Source organism: Hippocampus zosterae, chromosome 7 (genome assembly GCF_025434085.1).
Source record: "Hippocampus zosterae strain Florida chromosome 7, ASM2543408v3, whole genome shotgun sequence".
Classification (NCBI taxonomy): domain Eukaryota; kingdom Metazoa; phylum Chordata; class Actinopteri; order Syngnathiformes; family Syngnathidae; genus Hippocampus; species Hippocampus zosterae.
Window position 1 is genome coordinate 3952915 of NC_067457.1, and position 23106 is coordinate 3976020.

General features: G+C 47.4%; 1 protein-coding gene and 1 long non-coding RNA gene across 4 annotated transcripts in view; one reads left to right on the forward strand and one right to left on the reverse strand.

The window, feature by feature from the left end:
• LOC127603495 (uncharacterized) overlaps nt 1-9226 on the forward strand; it is a 149654-nt gene extending 140428 nt beyond the window's left edge. Inside the window, exon 2 of the long non-coding RNA XR_007963078.1 lies at nt 9175-9226. This is a non-coding gene — a long non-coding RNA (uncharacterized LOC127603495). The remainder of the gene's footprint in view (nt 1-9174) is intronic.
• LOC127603426 (retinoic acid receptor alpha) overlaps nt 1-9712 on the reverse strand; it is a 187310-nt gene extending 177598 nt beyond the window's left edge. For all 3 annotated transcript variants that reach the window (XM_052069708.1, XM_052069707.1, XM_052069706.1), the window contains exon 1: nt 8976-9712. In XM_052069708.1, coding sequence (XP_051925668.1) covers nt 8976-9153 — 178 coding nt within the window. In that variant the 5' untranslated portion in view covers nt 9154-9712. The remainder of the gene's footprint in view (nt 1-8975) is intronic.
• Between the last annotated feature and the right edge of the window lie 13394 nt (nt 9713-23106).

Genomic DNA, 23106 nt, shown 5'->3' on the forward strand with positions numbered 1-23106 from the left:
AAAGCTTTTTTTAAAATTTTTCTTTCTGGGCTTGTAAGCACACACTTTTGATATGGCGCGCCGTCAACTGACCTATTATACTTCCGGACACGACAGTACAAGCGATTGTTAGGTAGCTTGGAGCCCGTAAAAAGACATTGTCTCTGGTGTCACCTAGGGCAACTCGCAAACAGACGCAAATAACTTGAACTCAGCTCTCAGGTGAACCCGCTGTGGAAGCTTCCACTTCTCCCTCCCTCGAGGGTCCAGTTAACCCCGGCTGGCCCTCCGTCGACCGTTCCGTCTCTCGGCCTTGCGACCCGGGCCTCATTCCGACCTTGCGGGAAGCGGCAGAAGCATTTATCGTGACCCACTTGGGCGACCAATAGGAGCGCACTCTTCTTGCCAGTTAACTCTGTCCATTAAGCTAAGTGGGGGCCATCATTTATTCAACAGTTGCCGATGCATAATTCAGGGGACAAAGAGGACTGTCATGAATCGGGACACGCACAGGTGAGGTCGGGCTTTCGCACGCCATATTCCGGACGACGCGTCTGCAAACACTTTATTTCGGCGCTCATCACTATGCAGGAAAGTGCGCGCTTAACTGGAAGCAGATGAGTGCCAAAGCAAATTTTAAGTGCGACGCCCCCCCCCCCCCCCCTCCTCACTTTTTCCTCCTCATCCTCTCCCCACAATCAAGCGTGGGTCCTCGGGGAGCCACTGATGTTAATACAGTTATTAAGCCTCTCCACTGAAGCTGAGTCCACCTCTTCAACCCTGGGCATCAAGAGCCTCTCTCCGTCTCTGCCTGCCAGGCAGCAAGCAAGCTCACTTGCTTCCACAATAAGATCAAACAGTTCAAGCAGGCCCCCGCTCAAGGGGAGTCTGTGATGGTGCTTCCCACCGAGCGCTAAAGCAGGTTGGGGCTGGCTGCATCAAGCCCACCGTGCATCCCAGTAGGCTTTATGGAAAGGAGGCAGGGGAGGGGGAGGGGTGGGGGTGGGGGTTCCTCGGTCCGACCATCCTTTCAAGTTGTCCGACAGAGATTCCCATGCATGTCTTCGAGGTGTTGGGGGGGGGGGAGGGGGGATTAGAGCCATGAAAGGCACGCTTACGGGTGGATTTTGGACGGCACGGAGGCGCTTGTAGCTCTGCTAAGTTGATCGCAGGTGAGCAGCGGAATCAAAAGGGGTGGCCAGGTGAATAGGTAAAAAGGAAAAAAAAAAAACATGTTTTCATCAATGTAGCAAAGAGCGCTACACGTGCTCAGGCTTCTAATCGCCGCGTTATATCCCGATCCATAATTTACAACGGCGGAGCCGGTTTGCCGCGGCAGCCAGACGGGAGCCCATTTGGGCAGCCATGCACACGGGCACGCACGGTACTTGAAATAAAAGGCCTGACTGCCCACATATTTGACTGTCCCCCTTTCACCAGCCTGACAAACCGCATGGCCTCGTTTCAAGAAGGCGAAAGATAATGAGGGGTTTCCCATGAAAAGTGGGCCACGCACGGGCGTTATAAATACCGGCAAAATAGCCGCGTTAATGGGCGGGGGGGGGGGGGGGGCTTTTCGCTCTAATCTTGACATTCTAAAAGGGACGACGGGCAAGATCGAGGCAGATACTTTGCGCGGGTTTAATAGGACGAGGATTTGGGTCATTGTGTACCAGCCTGGCCAACCACGGGACGCGGGCCCGAGTCTTTCCTGCTCGAAAAATATAAAATAAAAGACCATTTTGATCAGCCACGACAATCTCCTGTTTACTCCCCGACTAGCTTTTTGCTTCAAATACATCTCAAGATATTATAATTTGAAAATGGCAGCCCTCCCACAGATAAACCCCCCACACACTCTCTCCTCACTCTCCTGGTTTTTTATTTTTTTCGACTGCAAGGTGCTGACAGCCCAGACACGATAATCCAACTCTATTGTAAGACGGCAGACAGCAGCACCGTGAAACGCTGTTCCCAGAAATGGGGAAAAAGGGTCACGAGAGGATGGAGCAGCTTTGCTGTGCACCACCAACATGTCTGTTTAAATTTACAAAAGGCACGGGCGGAGTCAGTTTCGACAAATAACTGGCTAGGTCGCACGGAACCGATTGTTGATTATTAAGCATGTCTCGGTACATAGAGGAAAAACAGAGCGCACATGTGCTGTCGATTGAGTCTCAAGTCGTTTCAGACTAAGATGAGCCAAATACATCCAAGCACACTAGCAGCGTTATTCGATAGAAGGCTTAAAAAATATCAACTCATCTGGTGAATCCATCAAATTGAGTTTCACAATGAATGAAGAGAGCAGGCGTCAAGCTCGGGAGCTGCTCGCGTCCGGACGCTCACGCGCAAGCTAGCTTAAAAGCGAATATGGACACAAAAACACATTTTATGCTAGCATTTTGTGTGTGTGTTTGTGTGTGTGTCGGTTCAAATACAGCGTATTTAAAATGTTTTACTCAGTCTAAATGTGTTGCGATTGCCTTGGCCGGGGGGGGGGGGGGGGTGCCTGTGCTTTTAAGTGTAGCCATTCTAGTTCTGTGTTTACGTGTGCAGGCGCGGAGACAAAGCACGACATTAAGAATTCAACCGGGCAGAGAGGATCTATGACGAGAAAAGAGAAAAGGGCACACGGTAAGCAAATAAATAATTCAGACGTATACAGTACTTGAGATTAAGTGTCGTGTTTCCTATCAGCCATTTATCTTTTTTTTTTTTTTGGCTAAACATGAAAAGCTTTGTCTGCCGGAGGACAAGAGTTCCCTTATCACAAAGTGGCTCTATTCATAAACGCAACCCCCCCCCCCCCCCCCGCCCCTTCTCCGGTGTCCTGTCTTAACCGACATGTGTTTGGAGTAGTCAAGCTTCGGGGCCATCTCTCTGAGTTGACACAATACTTGTATCGCAAACAAACAAGCGGCCCGGTAACCCGATCGCGTCCGCCTCCGTGGCCGCGACAGAACCTTCCAATCCATCACTAAGCGGCTCCGCACTCCTCCCTTTTCCATCTCCTCATTTTGGCAGTCCATTTCATCTGGGTCCCAGGTGGGCCTTTAAGAGTCAAATGTCGGGGAGGCCGCGTTCCAGACGTACAAGTAATGAATATGAAATGATTGAAAAGGGGCTGTGGGAGCAGAGCGACATTCGGAGGGACAAATCTCCTCTGACACTCGGGGCGGGCGGGACTCGATTGAGTCAAGCTGGGCCGGCAAGTCTGGCCTCGGTCAGGCTGGCGCGACAGAGCCGGTATGTATATCTAAAGTTACATGATAGAAAAAGGCCCCATAAATCCAAGACATACGGGAGGGGAGGGCCTTCGTCTTCCTTCAGGAAGGCACTTAGAGCAGATATGACGATAGCCGGCCTCAATCAGGACAGTAATGAGATTATCTGGCAGAATGCGGCTATCTTGTCTATCTTAGAAGGAGGAATGCTAGCTAATCAAAACCACAATTGTAGCAAGGGGGAGGGAGAGGGGGGGGGGCATGCTGGTTTTGTTGCACAAATAAAGATTAAGGTTCGAGTAATCCCGAATGCGCTTTTGTTTCTTTTAAAAGACAAACAAGGCACCAACGAGGCCACGGCGTTTCTTTTTTTTTTTTTTTTGCCTGCTGACTGACTGAGACGACGGCGGTGCTATTTTCTGCACGGAGCGCCAAATGAACTGCCGCGGCATTTGCATTTTTAGCACTCTAGGCCCGAGACTATTTTCTTGGCTTCCCCCCGCTCTCCGAACAGGATGACATTCCATTGTGGCCTATGCGTAAGGTATTCGAGGTGCGATGCGGACCGGTGTGACTAAACGGTTGTGCGTTAGCACGTGAAATATGGAAGGTACATCACATATTGTCAAATAGTGGCTGGACTTTGCGCTAGTGATAAGATAAGATAAGATAAGATATCCTTTATTCGTCCCACACTGGGGAAATTTACAGCCTCCAGCATTAATAAATAAATTAATTAAATATAATTAATTAAATTAATAAAGTGCATTAATGTGACGGGTTTTTTTTCCTCATAAATTGTCTGTTTTTATTCATTGCTGTGGAATTGAGAGGCGGGTGACACGCACGGTAGTGGACTGGTTAGCACATTTGGGCGCAAAGGTTCGATTGCAGCCTTCCTGTGTGGAGTTTTTTTTTCATGTAGATGATTTTCCAGTGAACTACTTATTAAATACAGAAAAAAAAGAAAAACATAGGGCAGGTCTGCTTTTATGAATTTACGGCGAGCTAGCTTAGGACCGCCATGTTGCAAATGTTAGCGTGTAGTTACAGCGGATGGGGGGGAGGTTGAGCAGAAGATAAAGTGAGCTGGAGAAAGGAGACACTTTGGGAATGAAAATGCCTCGCAGATGAATTCTGCGGTGATGAATGAACCAGGTTCGATAGCCAGATGAATTTCTACGTGTTCCATTATGAGGGGGGGGGTTGGCTATGAAACATGTAAACGGTGGGTGGCGGTGGGTGGAGAGAGTATAGAGAGAGAGAGAGCGAGCCCTCCCTGGGTGTGCTGAGGAGCTAGCCATGCACGGCGCGTTGCGAACAAGCCATCTGTAGAGATAAGTAAAGAAGTGATTACAACAGGGCCAGCTCCATTTCTGACAGTTGACGCTTGGCTGCACCCACGCAGCGAATTAATTTAAATGAAGAAGCTATGAATATTTTAAAGGGCACAACCCCCCTCTCGCCCCATTGCCACCCCTCCTCCCCCACATTTGAAGCTCAGCCGCTCGCTCACTCTCGCGTATGTGCACAACACCAATAGACGCAAGGGGAAAAGTCATTATTGAAAGTGAGATGGGCCCTTTAGTGGGTAAGAAAATAACAAACACACCAAACTAGGGTTGGGATAAAAAGATGTGAGCTAAGGCGACCGCAAACAATGCAACATTTTGGCCCTGAGGTGTCATCGCCACGTACCAGCAAACAACTCTTCGCACACACATTCTAGAATCTCCACTTGAAGCTAACACACGTTTTAGGAATGTGGGGCGAAGGCGGCGTCGCCGGACAAAAGCCGCGCAAGCGTGCAAATTGCAAACGGGGAGGGCCCGAGCGGTCACAACTGCAAAATTACAGTCATGTTTGTTGCTGTGTGCAGAAGATAAAGAATATATGTCTGTGAATATGCTATTTGTTAGCCTGTCTACGGTGTATTACGTTAGATGTACATTCATTCATTCATCTTCCGAGCCGCTTGATCCTCACTAGGGTCGCGGGGGGGGGGGTTGCTGGAGCCTATCCCAGCTGTCTTCGGGCAGCAGGCGGGGGACACCCTGAATCGGTTGCCAGCCAATCACAGGGCACACAGAGATGAACAACCATCCACGCTCACATTTTCACCTAGGGACAATTTAGAGCGTCCAATCAGCCTGCCATGCATGTTTTTGGAATGTGGGAGGAGACCGGAGCACCCGGAGAAAACCCACGCAGGCCCGGGGAGAATGTGCAAACTCCACACAGGGAGGCCGGAGCTGGAATCGAACCCGGTACCTCTGCACTGTGAAGCCCACGTGCTAACCACTGGACTACCGGGCCGCCTAGATTTACATATTATACATATTAGATATTACGAGACCGGTGATTTTAAGTAGGAATGGGTAAAATAAAATCGACATTACGGTCGTAACGATGCACAATAATACAACCGCAGTGTATTGATTGAGTTGCATGTATTCATCATTGTCATTATTTATTCATTCGGGGGGTGTTGCTCGGGAATGATTTGTAATCACCGCAAGGCGCAATAAATAATAGATCACAAACATTGCATGTTCCTGCCGCGTCAACGTTCAAAATGACGGATGCGTCTCATCAAAAAAGGTGCAACACGCGTCTTGAAGGTTGGCGACAAGGGTGTTGTTTGGGGGTGCGAGTGATGGCAGGTTGCAAAATGTCTCCCCCGCGCCTTGAAGGCAAAGAGAATCGTTGAACTCCCTTCAACCTTTCGCTCTTCCGAACATACCTCCATGACAAAAATGGATCGTCTGCGCTCGGCCGCAGGTGAACGCGGTGTGATTCTGTGGACAGAATTTGAGCCCGCTCTCATTTTCTGTCAAGAGACCGTCTCTCAATTCCAGGCATTTGGGCCCAACTAAATCATTGTCGCCAATGGCTGAAAAGGCATGTGGCACAATAAGGGCCCTGTCTGACGCTTCCCTCCCCGAGAAGAATAGAAGGACCTTGTTTCAATGCCACTCCAATATCCGGGACCTTCCACAGCCCACAATATGGGCGTAAAAGTAAAATCTTGGACTAATAGTGCAGTTTAGAATATTTATATTCTAAACTGGGGGGAGGATGTGCTGTTCACAGTTTGTTTGCACGTCTAACACAATTCTGCCGGCCAAGTGTGAGCACAACACCCCCGCCTTGCCATGTTTCCGTCTGACAACCACAACAAAAAGACACTTCAGATACATATCTTGTTCTTTTCTTTTCCTCTTGATGAATTAATGTGCCACCGACCTCCCTTTGCATGGAAAAATACAACACTTTTTAAAAAATTGTTTAAAAAAAGCTTCCTGGAAGGCTCCTTCCATTCTTAAATAGCACATGAGTCAGATTAAGGCATCATTCATTTGACCCCCCCCCCCCCCTTCAGGCTACGTTCATAACCGCTAGCCCACTTGGCACCCCTAACTTGGGAAGACAAACTAGAAAAAGCACGCCCTGACCTGGACACTATCTATTAAAAATCCCTGGTGAGCGCTTTGTTTTCATACAGTGGACTGCCTGAAAAGAAAAAAATGGCGGGGGGTAAAAAAAAAAAAAAAAAGCACAAGAAGCCTATGGACTGTCGAGCATTTTGAGCCCACCGTGCAATCCCTCGCTTTCCTTCATAACCACCCCCCCCCCCCCCCCCCCCCCCCCCCGTTTGTGTGACAGTCATGTGAACAGGGCCATGCACATTCTTTCATGCATGAGTCCGTAATTGCTGAAAGGTTTTTGGACGGGCATTTCATCGGCCAGACCTTTCATTCTACGCAATCAGCAGCCGCACTGTTTACATTGGAAGTAGCCGTGTGCTCACTGCTATAAGTTTACAATTCAAAAAAATAATAATACAATCAATTGTTGACCCCCCCCCCCCCCGTCTTGTGTCTTCATTTGTTGTACAATTAAACGAGCACACCTGAGGAAAAACAACCAATCGCAGATAATGGCTTATGAGGTGTCAATCATTTTATTTTGCACTTGTGGACACACTAGTCGTGGACGTATCCGTGTGGTAACGCTGTATTTTGGGGAACGTTTTTTTAGGCCGAAGGCAAGAGGTCAGCACAAGGTCATATGGGGGTCATCATCTACCGAATAGCTACTGTATATATATATATATATATATCCACCTACATACAATTCAAAGAACCCTTTAAATCAAGATTTCACATGTTGACAAGTAAATGAAATGCAATAATGACCGTACCCACTAAAAAGAGTGAAAAGGCTTGTGGCGCCTTGAAAAAACGACGGGCCAAAATGAAAAAAGCTTTGCAATCCCATGCACAGAACGAAAAGTTACCCAGGGACAAGTGGTATTTTAAGCATCTGCTTTAACAGGAAAAAAAAACAACACCAAAAAAACAAGGAAAAACAGAATGCCAGCTGATGTTTAAGGAAATGTCTTTTGCTTTTGAACGGGGCCGCTTCAAATTCCTGCGAAGGATGCAGAGGTGAAAACAGAAACACGCCGGGGTTTTGTTTCGTGGGCCTTTATGATCTAATAAGTCCCACAGAACCCGTGATGACAACAGCGTGTATTGCACTGCTTTCGACTCCACACCCACCACCAGCAGTCTCTAGTCGGCCACTAAATTTTTTATTACACGGGACCGGTGAGGCAAACAGAGGCTATAATGCCCACGTCGACCCTCCCACCCGCCGACACGCAAGCGACTCCACGGCCGAGCTCAACAATGTGGAGCGCAGTGAGGGATCAGAGGTCTCTTCCTGGGCCAAACCCCCAACACCGTCTCACCCGAGCTCACATGGTTCGAATCAATGCTACCACTAGAGCTGTTTAGTGGGCCAATTCAATAATTACTATCAAGCTTGCAACTTATCTCTTGTTGTGCTTTCAGGCCGCGCGGGGGGGTGTGCGCGGCAGAGGGGGTTATTATTTGACAAATTAGGCAAAAGCAAGATAGGAGCAAACAGAGCGGTGGTCATGAGGGGTTTTATTGCTCCCGCCACACATCAGAAAGCCCCCTTAAAAAAAAAAATCCCTTTGTCATGTGCTTCTAAAGTTTCGAGTCAAGGAGGAAATTGGCCCTTAAGAGTCTGTGGAGATTCCTGCCTTTTTACACTCCTTCAGCTGTGAAAGACAACAGAGCTATCTCCCCGCTTAAAGGCCTGCCATGCACTGCCTCGGCTTTGCAGAGCTGCCAAAAAGACTTTGTTGTTGCAATAAAACTCGATTGCAGCTGCACATACGGTCGTCGTTCCACCAAAAAAAAAAAAAAAACTCAACAAAACTTGCCATGCCATACCACTAGGATGCAATAAAACTACGACACTAAACACACACAACCCTAACTACTGACCTAAACTAATATAACATTTGTGTTAACGCTTAATATATTTTAGCATGTTTATTTTTTTGGGTGGGGTGGGGCACGTGAAACCCACAAAATTGACACAAAAGAGAATACCAGAAGGTTGTAGACTGGCAGGAACGGTTTGATCTAATTACAGTCGGCGTGCCTTGCAGAACCGTGTTTGTATTAAGTGCATATTTCAGCCTTGTGACCCCCCCCCCCCCCCCCTACAGACTGAGGAAAAACGAGCCAACGTGGATGCCCCACGAGGGGCTAAGAAAGTGGGTCAAGTATATATAATGCAGATGTGGAGCTCTGGATTACTGATAAAGAGTTCATTTGTGGGGGGGGGGGGGGGATTGATAATACAAGGCTGTAGATTAAATTCAATCACGTGAAAGGTAAATCCACACAATTCAGTGGAAGTGAGGATTGCGGTGGGGGGAGTACCTACAGTGATTGGAACCGTTCCAGTGCTGGTTTCTGACGGAGGAGCTGTAAGGATGAGGAGCCCCGGGCACCAGTCCTTTCTCCGGGAGAAGACACCCTCTGCTCTGGTTGTAGTAATCCATCATCAAAAAGGGGTTGGGGCTGGGGTTCAGTCCCACTACGTCCACGCTTTCGTACATCATACGGGCTCCAAAAAAAAGGAGTGGGGGGGTCGTATTCCCACACACCTCAAAAAAATAAAAAAAAGAAATCAAACTAGTGCGCACACCAGCCGAGGTAGAAAGAGAGGCCACCAAACGGGATCAGCGCGATAGTGGTAGCTCCATTTGAACATTTGCCTTGTCGTTTTTTGAACGCGATGTGAAGCTAGTGGAGGAGATTTAAAACACGCATGCTGCGACGGGGACGCGCACGCCAAAAACAAAAAAACAAACAAAAAAAAAGATGCGCCGAATAAAATCCCAAAATTGGAACGCGCACGCAAAAATAGTCGAGGGAATCCCGTCCGACTGCAGATTTTTCCGCTCTTCTCTCTCTCTCTCTTTTTTAAAAAAAAAACAATCCGTGTTTGTCCCCAAGCCTGGCGCGAGACTCGTCCGCTGCGCGTGCCCGCAATTCAGCGTCGGTGTTCGGATTCCTCAGCAAAAGCGCTTCGTTTGCGTCCGTGCGCGTAGACGGATCGAGCCCACACGGAGGGAGCGTGTCGCCGCTAACATGTTCTGCAGCAATGTGACAAGGCGCAGCAGCTGAGGGCTGAGGCTCCACCCACCAAATCACACACACACACATACACACACACACATCCCCCCCCCCCCCCCCCCTCTCCCTCTGCTTTCATCCGTTGCACCGCCTCCGTTTAACCCATTCGGCACGTCACCACAGACCATCCGAGAGAGGCACCACCGCCAAAGCGGCCTCCTCCTCTCAGTCTACTTTAAGTTGTGAACAAAAAAAAAACATGCTGTGATACTTTCCAACATATTTCCCATCCGGGTCCCCTCATTCCATCTCGTTTGACCCTGTTACCCCCCCTCACCCATCCTCTCGTCACTCCCAACCCTCACATTTCCCCCCACTGTCTCCCTCATTTGCCTAATGCTATGCGGCTGAACTTTTCCTGAACCCCGGCAAGTAGGCAGCCTCACCTCCCGGTGACCCGCCGGATGACTTGGATTCGCTTCTCCGGTTCGCTCTCATCTCACCATTATTCAAGGTTTTGCCACCTTGAACACTCAATGCAACACTATTACACTTGATTTTTTTTCCCCCTCAAGTGCCAAGCGCCTCACCCGAGGGGGGGGGGGGGGGGGGCTGCCGGGCGAGCTTTTAGCATCCAGAGTCAAGGTGACCGTCGCTTGGGCGTGTGTGTGTTTTTTTTCCACAGTAATTAAAAATAAAAAAATAAATAAAAAATAAAAAGTGGTTAGCGCGTTGGCTTCACAGTGCAGAGTTACCGGGTTCGATTCCAGCTCCGGACTCCCTGTGTGGAGTTTGCATGTTCTCCCCGGGCCTGCGTGGGTTTTCTCCGGGTGCTCCGGTTTCCTCCCACATTCCAAAAACATGCATGGCAGGCTGATTGGACGCTCTAAATTGTCCCTGGGTGTGAATGTGAGCGCGGATGGTTGTTCGTCTCTGTGTGCCCTGCGATTGGCTGGCAACCGATTCAGGGTGTCCCCCGCCTACTGCCCGAAGACAGCTGGGATAGGCTCCAGCACGCCCCGCGACCCTAGTGAGGATCAAGCGGCTCGGAAGATGAATGAATAATTAATTTAAAAAAATTAAAATCCAGCTATTTTCTGTTCTGCCGCCGACGTGCGTCACATCCCCGAGAGCCCGGCGTCGCTCCTCCTCAACATTGCAGCATTCCATACAGCATTGTTGTTACTTGTTATGCAGACGCGTGGCTTTGGCGGCTTGGAGATATGCGGCTAAACGATCAACGCACAAAGACTCACTTTTTTGTTCAAAATTCGAAAAAGCATTCCCCCCCCCCTCGAACCATTCTAGGGAACATTTTTTTTCCAATTCTGCGCTAGTGATAAAGATAATTTGTCATCATGAGTAGCCCCAAGTCTGTTAGCATGCGGGCTAGCTAGCTTTCTGGCTCCCCGATGGGTTATATTCCAGTCAAGCGGAGGCTTTTCAGTGGCTCTATTTTTTTTTGTTGTCTCAAGCACGCAGCAATGTGTCAACACAAGAAAGATGTGACGTTTTTACAACATTTTGAATAGACTTGCACGCGGGAGGTATCGATTTCACGCTTAAAGTGCGGCTCATATGGGGACATCCGCATCCTGTATCGTTCTTTAAAGGCATTAAGCACGGTGACTGGTACGCCTGGGATGGTTCTTAAAAAAACGGAGCTTTATCAGCGCCACTGAATCACTCTGTTACCTATCCCATTAGCTCGACAATGCGCCCCCACCACCTCCCCCCCACTCCCCGCACCTGAACCACAGCTGGCTCTCACCAACCGCACTTTGGAGTGGGATTATCTGCGTGTGGCGGGGGGAGTGCGATCCGCTCCGCCCCCGCTCGCCGTGACACTTCATTCAATGCAGGGCCCGGGCTGTGTTTACCCAACGTGATAAGAGCACAGTGTGCAGGCCTGAGCCGCGGCAAACGAGCGCCATGCCCTCACATCACCTGCGCTGATAACGCAGACGTGCATTCCTTGACAGCATGAACAATTTGGGTCATGGCTGTCAGAAAATGCTAATTTGGGGGTGGGGGGGGGGGATGGTCAGATAGAGGATTATCCCTATTTGTTTGTTTTGGAGATTTCAACTGGAGATGTCGTGTCTCGGTTTGTGTTTGATCTTTTCATTTATTCTGCTCTTGAGTTAGGATTGTATCTTCATTTTCTTCGTAGGAAGAAGCGGAAGCCTAACGGAGGTGGAATAAGTGTCTACGTGGAAGGGAATAGCGGGATTTGATTTATTCTGCTGCGTGCATGGATTGTATACATCGCACCGGTTACTGGCACGGATGGATGTTTACAAGTTGCATGATAAATGGTTCCTGGTTGGTTTAATATGAAAGATGAGGTCCCATTCTCAGTATATTGCGTCTTCAGGGCTGCGTGATTGTCTAAATGGGAGGAAAAAAAAGGGGGCGGGGGGTCGCGTGAGGTTCAAGTGGCGTTATCACTGCAGTGCAGGTAAGCTGGTCTCGGTCCAGCCTCTTATAAGTATCACGCCTAAGAAGTTGAAGAGGCAATTTTGGCTTAAAGCAAAGTCTGATCGAGTGAGATTAAAGTCCTGATCTGCTAACTTGATATCAAGCGGCCGGCCGGGCCTCGGTTGCGTGGCTGGAAAGCGGCGGCGGAAGGTTCAAGCAACGCGATGTGCCCGATTAAAGCATCAATCACACATGAGAACCTCGCAGCAATAGGCGGTTATGCAAGCGATCTGGAGAAAAGCAGAAAATGAGTGTTTGGCAGGGAGAGCGAGGGGGGGAGGGAGGATGGCGAGAGGAGGAGGCGGTGTGGGGGCGGGGGGGGGATTTGAGAAGAGGATTCAAAGAGTTTTATGGGCAAGGCTGGAGAGGAGATTGCTGGCTGGACCTTGAGGGTGTCAAACTATTTTTACTGCTCCCCTCTCACTGCTTTTTTTCTTCAGGCCAATCAGGGGTGCGGGGAAGCAGTAAAGAGCGCTCCCTAAACCATCGTCTACTGCCGAGGAGATGAGCCATCGGGTTAAAACAAACAATAGGTTGTTGCGTCATTTGGATTATAGATTAAAAAAAAAAAGAGTGGAGGAAGAGCGACTTTACTGCAGCTGGTGGCGACTGAGCATTTTTGATCGTTCAGTTCAGCATATTCTGGACGCACTCCATCACCATCTGCTTCATGTTGAAGCGTTCGGGTTTTTTTTTTCTCCCTTTGTGTCAATGAACACTCCCTAGGCAAACTATGGTTCATTCAGGTGGATGTTTCCATCCAATCGAACAAACCCAAAAGAGTTCAAGTCACGTCAAAGTCATCAAGGGGGGCCTTCGGACACTAAATGAGGTCCAAGCAGACCGGGCCTGTCAAACGGGGTCAACACTTGGTTGGATTTAACGCCGTCCCCGTGATGAGATAAGGCCATCACGGCCAAATGGCCTAATTTTGGACTTCCTGTCTGATTTGGTTGCTACGACACCGACAACGGAGCCCTCACGCCACCGCCCGAGCTCTCCTGCATATGCGCCTGCACATGGCTAATGCCCAGGTGCTAAAGACGTTGGGGCAAGCCCTGGCAGGGCCTTCGAGCTTCCCTAAATCTTCACAGCGACCTAACACAGGCAAGCTGAGCGGAGCGACGTAGCAAAGGAAGTTGTTTTCATGGCATGCAATCAAGTTAGAACATTTATTGGTTCATGTTTTTTTTTGTCACGTTTGACATACAAAGTCAACACACCGGATGAATTCGTCCATTGGTGGAATAAAAAAACTAATCAACGAATAAGTCACTTTTGTTAATTTTTTTTGTTCAATAATTCCCGGTTGAGAATGGACTGAACGAAAACGCAAGGATTCGGTCAAAGCGCAAATACGAATACAATATCTTAGTTGTGACGGAGCCATGCATGCCAACAGTTTGGTACTTAACACGTACGGACATGTCCTCCATTTTCCGGCAAGGTTTGTCAGTATAGATGGAACTGATAACTGTGTCATTAAAAAAAACAAAAAGCAAAAAAAAAGAAACGGCCAATTTGAGTCCCGTTGTCAGTTGGGGCTCCAAAATGCTATTGTTGGTACATGTTCCCACTTGTGTAAATTTCTTGGCTTGTGCCTTATGACATGTTGACTTTGAGATTAGCACCTAGCATTAGCATGCTCACAACATATTTGCCAGCGTCTGCCATCGCTGCATTCCTCATTGTGTCATGAGGGGGTGTCATGAGGGGCTCGAACACTTGCACCTCGTTCTGTCAATCTACTCGGCATATTCACAAAAGGGGGGAAAAAAAAAACGGGAACTGCAGCCGGGATGCTCTGCCGTCATTTCCTCTGCGTCTTTTTTTTTTTTTTTTTGAAAGAACCTCTTACTGACTGCAGGGATCTTTTGAGAGCTTCGCCCTGTCATTATCCCTTTAATGTCCCTCCAACAGCGGATTCCAGCATTTATGGTACAGGCCTACATTTGCCCATAAAGCCTTTTATTGTTCAGCCCAACTCTGTGGTGACCGTAACCTGGTTCTCCATTTTTTATGGGGACCTTCACTATATCACACCGGAGGAGGACAAAGCTGCCCACCATCGGTGTTTACCAAAGTATGGCCCACTCATAAATCCATCAGGGGCCGGCGGCATTCTGGAAATGCCTCAGCGGAGCAGTGGCGGGCTGGGGGGGGGGGGGGGGGGCGATGTGTGTGTGTGTGTGTGTGTGTTGATATAGCTTATTGTATTGCTTGGAATCCTCCACACTCTGTGGCCTTGAGTGAGAGAATCCATCTCGGCAATGATCATTAGCCCCCGCGCTTCTTTGCACTGAGACCATCACTCAGCAAATCAGAGGGAAAATTGCAATGGATGTTACCCCCCCCGGAGGAAGGTCGCGCAGGACTTTAGCTGTCAGTAACATCGGCAAGTTCACATATGAACAGACTGGTGGGCGAAATTCCATTCGGAATAACGAGACGGCCAAGAGAAAGGAACAGAAGAAAAATCACCAAAAGTGCCGCGTTTGTCAATCAAAGTGACGTTTAAAGAAAAGAAAAAAAAAAGACTTCAGGAAAATAACAAGCGCATGACACGTTTAAGCCACGACTGATGCAACCGACACAGATCCTCTCAAATGTATACGTACAAAGCGCAGGAAGCCTGGAATGGATGAAGCCTGGAATTCAATCCAACCTTCGCTGACTCATAAAACACTCAGTTGACGTGCACGGTTTGCATTGGAAGTTTTTCTCTGATGTATTCCGAGTTTCCATTTTCTCAGACATGACAAAGTTCCCCTCCAAAGTCTCTTGAAGGTATCAAGTTAGTTGGAGAAATGATAAAAGCGGAAGAAAGTTTGGAGCCAAAGTAGTCAGTCAGCCGGTAGGAACTTTCTCTTTTGTATACACGCCGGAATTATGCATAGAAATAATCCACGTTTAAAATTTTGTTAGCCCACGTTAAAAGAAAAACGCACACCGACTCCCTCCTCCAAAGTCTCCTGCATCACGACTTTCACTCTCCAAGCCCCGCACAAAGAGCCAATTTCCTGCTTCCCAATTCACACGTGAGATGCTCGGGGTGTCTTTGAGGGGATGTTCGAACTGGTGGTGGGCGGGTGGTGTGGGAGGGGGCGGACACTCTGTGGTTCGCTTTAAGTGGATTGCCCTCAGTCAAGTTATGCCCAGCCAAAAGCATTACAACACCTCTGCGTGTGACCTCCACTTAAGCGGTGCCCCCCCCACCCCCACATTAAAGTGGTGACGATTTTAAGGCCCGCTACGATTGTTGCGTTGGATTTAAACTTAAATGAGTGAATAACACAGAGGTTGACTATCATTGAGCTATATATACTCTCAAGCAAGAGTGCATTATAAAGAGCATTTATATATATATATATATATATATATATATATATATATGTATTTTAAAAAAAATATTTGGTTAGTATAACAAATATATAAACCAGTGCTGTCAGTTTAAAAGCGTTATTATCGGCATTAATTTAAAACATTTTAACTCGATTAATTGTTACTTTTTTATCGCGAGATTAATGAGGCACCACGTCACGGATGTTACGTTACTCTAAAATAATAAAATCAGCTCCAAGTTTGAAATCAAAGGAAATTTAGAATAGATAAAACACTGCGATTAATTACAGCTAATTCTGAGTTAAGTCTGAAATTATACAGTTAATCGCGATTAAATATTTTAATCGTTTGATAGAACTAATATAAACATATCAATTCTTTTTCCGAGTGCGTGTCAAAATGCAGAGCCAGTTCAAATGTTAATGAAAGCCCCCCTTTGCTTAGCCAGCAAGTTGGGATATGGGGACAACAAAGGCCCTTGGGTGGGGGGTGAGCGACAGACCGCCGCGGCCGGGAGAATGACAAATGCCCCTGCCATCGCTGCCGCTGTGGCCCCTGTTGCCCTGCATCTTCCAGGGAGGTTGGGGAGTGGGGGGGGGGGGGGGTGTCGGGGGTCCTCCTCATTCTAACCTGGGGAGGCCAGCAGGAGGAGAATTAATGGAATGGATGACTCTGCCGCTTTAAAAGGAGAAGGTAGCAGAGTGATGACGGCGAGGGAGGAGGAGTGATCAGCATTTCAAAAGAAGGGGACACTGAGAATGTAGATGGGGCAGCTCGCCTTATTCTCTCTGTAACTCGTGTGTGTGTGTGTGTATTGTTGTTGTTGGTTGCATCTGAAAGACTGCGCCCTCTTTTCTTTGGTCACTGATGTGTGTGGAGGTCATTTGGGAGTCTTGAGTTTTAAATCCCGTAGGTGGTCTACATTGTACCTTTGCCGTGAGCGAAATGGACGCCCTATTATCTGACTGTGTGGCAATCGCGCTTCATGCAGGAACTAATTCAAAGAAGAAAAAGGAAGTGGAAAGCGGCAATCGACATGTGGCGCGTGGTGTCAAAATGCGCACACCAGATGACTGATGTGCCGTTGCTCAACAATGTTGCGCATACCTTCGACCAGTGCCAAGGCCGACATTTTATCCGTGGAATCGGTCTTCTCTGGACATTATTGCATGCGGCGTCGCCAATTCAAAGTACGGAGCTCGATTCAAGCTATAAATTACAAAAGGCGTCCCCCAAGGCGGAGCTGTTGGAGTGAAAAATATTGTGGAGCGACTTACTTCGGGTGGTTGTTTGTCCATCTGGTTAAGTTAGGATGACAAGATAAGAGGCTATGATTGGGCTGCCATTTTGGATTGAGCCACTTTGAGTCAGCGCGTTATCATTTTGCCTCATTCAGCAGAGTTTGAAGCTTTTGGTTTTCCATCTTGTGGAAATGGAAATGACAACGACTCCATATCGGAAAATTGTTGATTTACTTTGATTTTGGGCGTGTGACAAAAAAGTAATTTGGCAGATATAATAAAAAGATAAATCATGAAAGATATGCACATACGAATGTAAAACTTTGCCTTTACAAGTGTAGTTTTTTTTTCTTCTTTCGTTGGCCTATCGCGACAGATTTCCATCTGTGGTGAAACTTCCCAGAAAGGAAAGTGAAAAGAAACACAAGAGGGGCTCGGGCCTGACAGAAATAAAGCTGAGCAGTCACTATGGCGACCCAAACCATCTGTGTTGTGAACCTGTCGAGAGGGGGAGTGTCTCAATAGTAAGTAAATAGACTAATGGGAAAAGTGAATGGCTCAGAAGGGCAGATCATTAGCAGGCCGCGTCTTAGCCATTCTCTCCGCGTTACCACGACAGGAGGGAGGGGGTGGGGGGGGGGGCAACACGAGAAAGAGCCCTGATAATATTTAACCAGATCTATCATCAATCTGGACCCCTCCCGACAAACCATCAGTCCTCACCCCCCAACTCTGGCCTATTGTCATTCACACCCCGACTCCCTTTCACTCTTTATTGAATATTTTTGAGCCATTGTTCCACCTTACATGCACCCTCCGAACTACATTACTTCTCACATTAAAGCTATGAAAGGAGCGGGGCGGCGGTTCGGGGGAACGCCCCCCCCCCACCCCCTCTCCCAATAATATGTTACAATGTCAGGCCTAACAAAAAACGTCAAACGGCCATGGCCGAAGTCTGGCTATTCTCAAGCGGCGTATCGTGTGACACTTTGCACCGCTGAATATATAGAAGCCAGTTGAACTCGTGATTTGCTGCGAAAGCAAGAAGGTATGATGGACAGACGCTAATTTCTTTTCGTCAGTGCTGCCAATGGGCCTCGAAGACACAGGACGGGCAGGCTTTTCCGCTAAAAAAGGCGGTTCGTTGTACAGTATATGTGTGCGTACAGGCCCTTGCATGTTTCTATTTAGCGTGTTACGTCTTGCGTGTTCAGTCCAAGCGCATTTTGTCCATGTTCGGACTAAACTCGCAACAGTTAAATGCGTAACGGGATGGAGAAAAGGAGTGCCGGGGACTTGAGGAGATCTGGCTTGTCATAGCAAACCTTTTTTTTTTACTCCTTCAGTTTAATTAATCTTTGAATAGGACATTGTGTACATCATCCAAACAATTATTTCATCATATAATGTCAAACTTAAAAAAAATTAATACATAAAAATAAATTCCCACTTTTCGCGCTTGCACTTTTCTCACAATGATGCGCTTACACTCACGTCCAACAATGAGGCACTCTAAAACGACCAGCACAAAGCCTCGGACCAACGCCCCCTAAATTCAGTATTAAGGGGGTCTTTAAAAATAACATTCAATGTATTTGTTTGATATCATACAAATATGATCACTGGTCTTGTTTGTAAACTGAATTTGAACGTAATTGAGTTCAATAACACAAAACTAAACGTTATCTTCATCGCAGCCTGCGTACAAGAGGCTGTTGAGAAAGTCACGTATCGGACTATTTCGCTGATAACAAGTCATTTACTTCTTCCAAGATACAATAATGGGGCTGTTAAACAATGACAAGGGTCATGTCAACAAAACAACACTCCCCATTCTTATCCGGCATCATCAGCCCGAAACATGACTTTGTTATTCTAGCGATCGCGAGCGTTCGCCGCTGTTTATCATATTGAATCTAGTTGTGGTGAAACGGCCTTACGCAACCTTTCCGGATAACCGAATGACACAATACAGTACAGGCAATATTCAGAAAGACGTCAACAAAAGTTGCTCACGAGCTTTAACAGTAATTGGTGACCAATGTCTTCACTTCCTCCCTCCTCTGAACCTCAACTTCACTATTTTGCAAAACACTCAGAAGTGGACCCAAGTCACGCACGACCACAATCCTATATGGAGCCATTAAAGTACACCAAAGTAGTATTAATACCACCATGTAAGCATAAAGCAGAATTAAGGCCACAAAGACCGGTAGTCTTCGGACGTGATGCGAAGAGATTCGCCTCGCGGGTTCACGCGGTAATCCTCCCTCAGCAGGTTTACCGATTCCAATTTGGAAATGGGTCAATATTGCATCTGGCTAATCAGTTTGAACGTTCCCCGTATCCTGGTAGACACCAGAACAATGACAACACGGTGGTCAATACAAAGCGCAAACAATCAATGAGGGCATTGAGCCACAAGCCGCAAAGAAATAGACCCCCTCCCTCAACCCCCCGCCACCCCTGACATCATTTTAAGCACCGCAAGTCATTTCGAAGTGAGCTTTCACGTTTCAGATTGAAGTGCGGCTTGTCATAAGGTGCTTTGTTCCAGTCCGGCGCTATCACGCACAGGCAGACGCGCACTTATGGACGTTAAATGCCATCATCAGCACAATGCAGGTGCCCGATTATTCCAGCAAAGGGGGCAACAATGGTGGCCGTCAGCTGTCTGTCTGTGCCCCCCCCCCCCAAAAAAATCAGCCGTCTGGCAAAACAGCTGAGTACGGGGCCGCATCATCCGAGGTATTCCTGTTGTCCCAAAGCAAAAGTCAAACAATGGCTGATCGCATGTCAACGCCGCGACGACAGCGTTGATGTCATTTGAAACGATAAGGTTGGAATTACAAACTCTGGAATGGCAAAAAGTTTCAGTAACCGTGTCTTGGGCACTTCAATCGTCCATTTTCTTTCCCCCTGGTGCCCGCGCCCGCCCCGAGGAAACCTCCAACTCTATATAATCAACTTAACCACTTTGCCGTATGCCGCCATGCTGAGCCGCCATGGGGTTTTACTGGTCACACGACCGCGCTCGCTCGGCTTATCTCGCGGCGTGCAGCAGTCAAGCGGTAGCGAGAGAGGAGCCCGGCCGGGCCTCTCGTTGGCCGCGCTGATTGAGTGGCTCACAAAAGACAGTATGTTAAGAAAAGCCTCGCAGCTTACACGTAACACTATATTTAACCGTGCGTTGTTTTCCAAAAAAGAAACAAAAGCCAAACTGTTTTGGATGGTCTATTTTAACCTCTCTCTTTGAGAAGCAGCGATGGGGAAGCAATGAAGTACAAATACTTTCTTACTGTACTTCAGGAGATTTTTCGGGTATCTGGGCAAATCATGCGAGGGACTCACTGTGCCGACCTCTAACCACACAAGCTGAAAGTCTTTTAATTCCCGCGGATGATGACATGACATTAAGAAAAAAGAATCATAAATTAGCAATTTTTGCTTGACTGGTACATTCATCACCTCTTTTGTTTGTAATGAATAATACATTAAAAAAAACACTTAATATCGGTAACATTTAGTGTTATGCTGACACTCTTATGAATGTAGAATGCTGTTAATTGGGTGACATTTAAGGTTGTGTTTTTTTGTAAAATGGCTGCCACAAAAAGAGTGAAGTCATGCTATCAATGTAGCCGCCGCGGCCGCTCGCTAGCTTGCGCTGATATTTTGTTGAAGCTTAAGGCTATTCGCCGTCTTGACTTACGCTGATATTTTGTTGAAGCTTAAGGCTATTCGCCGTCTTGACTTACTGACTGATTCGATTAAAAAAAAAAAATACATAAATAAAAATTTAGCATAAAAAGTTTCACCCCAAAATGATCCTGCTACATAATAGACCAGTAAATAAATCGTTTTTTTTTTTTTTTCATGAATGACGCATAGCTCCCGGTAAGGAAAACAGATCTCCACCTCTTCTTTAAACACAGTAATTGTTCCAAAGTACACAAATTCACCCGCATTTGCATAATAATGTTTTTAAATAAGAGGCGTAAGATCCCGCCCCTTGTTTGCTTGGTAATACATGCCCAAAAATAACTCGGGCAACATTTGTTCTCTGCCGTCGTATTTCATTGACAGGAAACACTGGTTCAAGTCTGGTTTCCTCTCAGTGTTATTGTTGCCAAGTTGCAAAATACTGCCAGCATTACGACGCACCCCCAGTTTCCTAATAATGAAAGCCACTTTTTCTAGGCGGCGGGGGCCACTTCTGCTGTGGGAGCACAAAACACATTTGCATGATGTTTCTAATAACACGACTGCAACAGGATGTCGCCTGCCCCCGCCCCCAAATGCCCAAAAAAGGGCATGAACAAGTAAATAGACGGAAAAAAGGCCTTAATTAACAAAGACTGATTGCCAAAGAGAGTGCGTCACGAGGTGATGAAAACTATAGGAAATTGCACTGCACAGTTTCTCGCTTCTTGTCGACAGCAATTCAATTGCTCCAGCAATGTGAAGCGTGTGACATCATCCCGGCGCGACACAGTCGAGACGTTTCAAGCTATGATTCCTCGCTCGATTTTTGTGCTGGTTTATGTTGACGTCGGCCTGCTGTGTCCCGTTAGGTCACGCTTTACGAGTCATATGAATGGTCATTATCAAATAAAGTCTTTGGTGACCTTTGACCTTTTGCGTCATACGTGAAATTCCCATCTTGAATTGTGCCATGATGACAAACACCGTTACGTGATTCGCTTCGGAGCAGACTTTCTGAAACAGTTACACGCCGTCATTTTTTTGGGTTGCCTCACAAATGATTGCCTCCCTCCTTTTCTATTCACTCAGCCCCAAACTTTATTGGCTCCGTGTCCTTTTCCGCCTCTTTTGTCTCTGTCACAGTCTCTCCTTCTCTGCAAGCCCAGTAAAATACCTTTATCTCTCCCACCCGCTCTCACCCGCCTCGCTCTTGGGGGAAGATCAGTGCCAGCGAGGAGGTTTTATTTGTGTAATTTACATCCCCTCCGACAGCCTTCTGCGGCCCCCCCACCCCCCCTACAAACCCTTGGCTTTTACAGCAGCCGGGCCTCCCTCATAAAGCCGCGGCTCTTTGTGACGGGCGAACGGGCCGGGAAGGAGGCTCGGCCGACTGCGCTGCGATGCGGAGAAAGCTGGTTGTAAAAAAATAAATAAATTCCTCGGTATTGCTTGGCTTCCTGTCTGGCTCGGTGCGGTTCGTGTGGAGCAGAATCTATGCAACCGAGGCAGGTGAAGGGCGGGTTACTTGACCAAACAGGCTTTACTAGATCCAGAGATCAGGGCATTAATCCTCCAGCCATCATGTGCTCGCTCTGTATTTGGCCATCTCGCCGCCCCGGTGAAAGGTCAAGCGCTAATCCCATTAAGAAGTGATACGGGCTCACCTGGAGAACCGGCGTGAAGCAGCGGCAAAATGAGAAACGTGTGTGTAAACGCGCTTTCTGTGGAATCTATCTTCAGCTATTCTGTGAAATTGTAAAACGCTGAGAATTTGACTGTGTGTATTTGAAAGAAAGCGGTCTGCTAGCTTAATGCTAACACATAAAGCGAAAGACCATGGACAGATTAACAAAGAGCTAACTAGTTCCAAATATGGTTTTCTTTTTCAAGGGGAGACTGAAAAACAACAAGGGAGTGTGGTCACGAAACATTAAAATTGCAACTCAAGGCACCTCGACTAGAAAATGCATTTTGACTGTTCTTATGATTTTCGGATGTCGGGGAGAAACTAATTTTAGCTTTCCGTGTTCATTATAAGAGCCTTGTTTACACACTTTTTCACTTTTTTAAAAAGCTCACACTGATAAAAAAAAACAGGCTAAGTTTTCTTGCTCTATTTTTATTTTATATCTATTATATTAAATTGTGGGGGATTCAATATTCAAAGCTTATCGGGGTTTAAATAAAAAATAAAAAAAATCATCAAAAGGCGCCGACATCAATACGATCCCGAAAGAGATCGGCGCTAACAAGTGTGAAGATGTTGCAAGAGAAAGCGGAAGCGAACCCAATCAGAAACGAGGGCGAGAGATATTCGCCAGAAGACGCATGCCAATGAGAGCTGTTGCACAGAACGAGAATCGGGGTGACCTTGTGGAGAGGAGAGAGGGAGAAGACAAAGCGGGACGCGGCCGTGAATACAAAAAGTGAAGACGCAAACCCCCCAAAAATTTAAATGAGTCCAACGAGGGCCACGGATGAACACATTATCAAAAAAAGCTGTGACCCAATCGCCAAATCCATCACTGTGATGCGTTAATGAGGCGGTCAAAATACACACAGGGACACACACGCACACACACACAAGCAGAGCGGCGGTATCGCAACCGAGCTGGAGTTGGACGTCGGGGAGAACAATGACCTCCAGTGGCTGTACCGATTTGC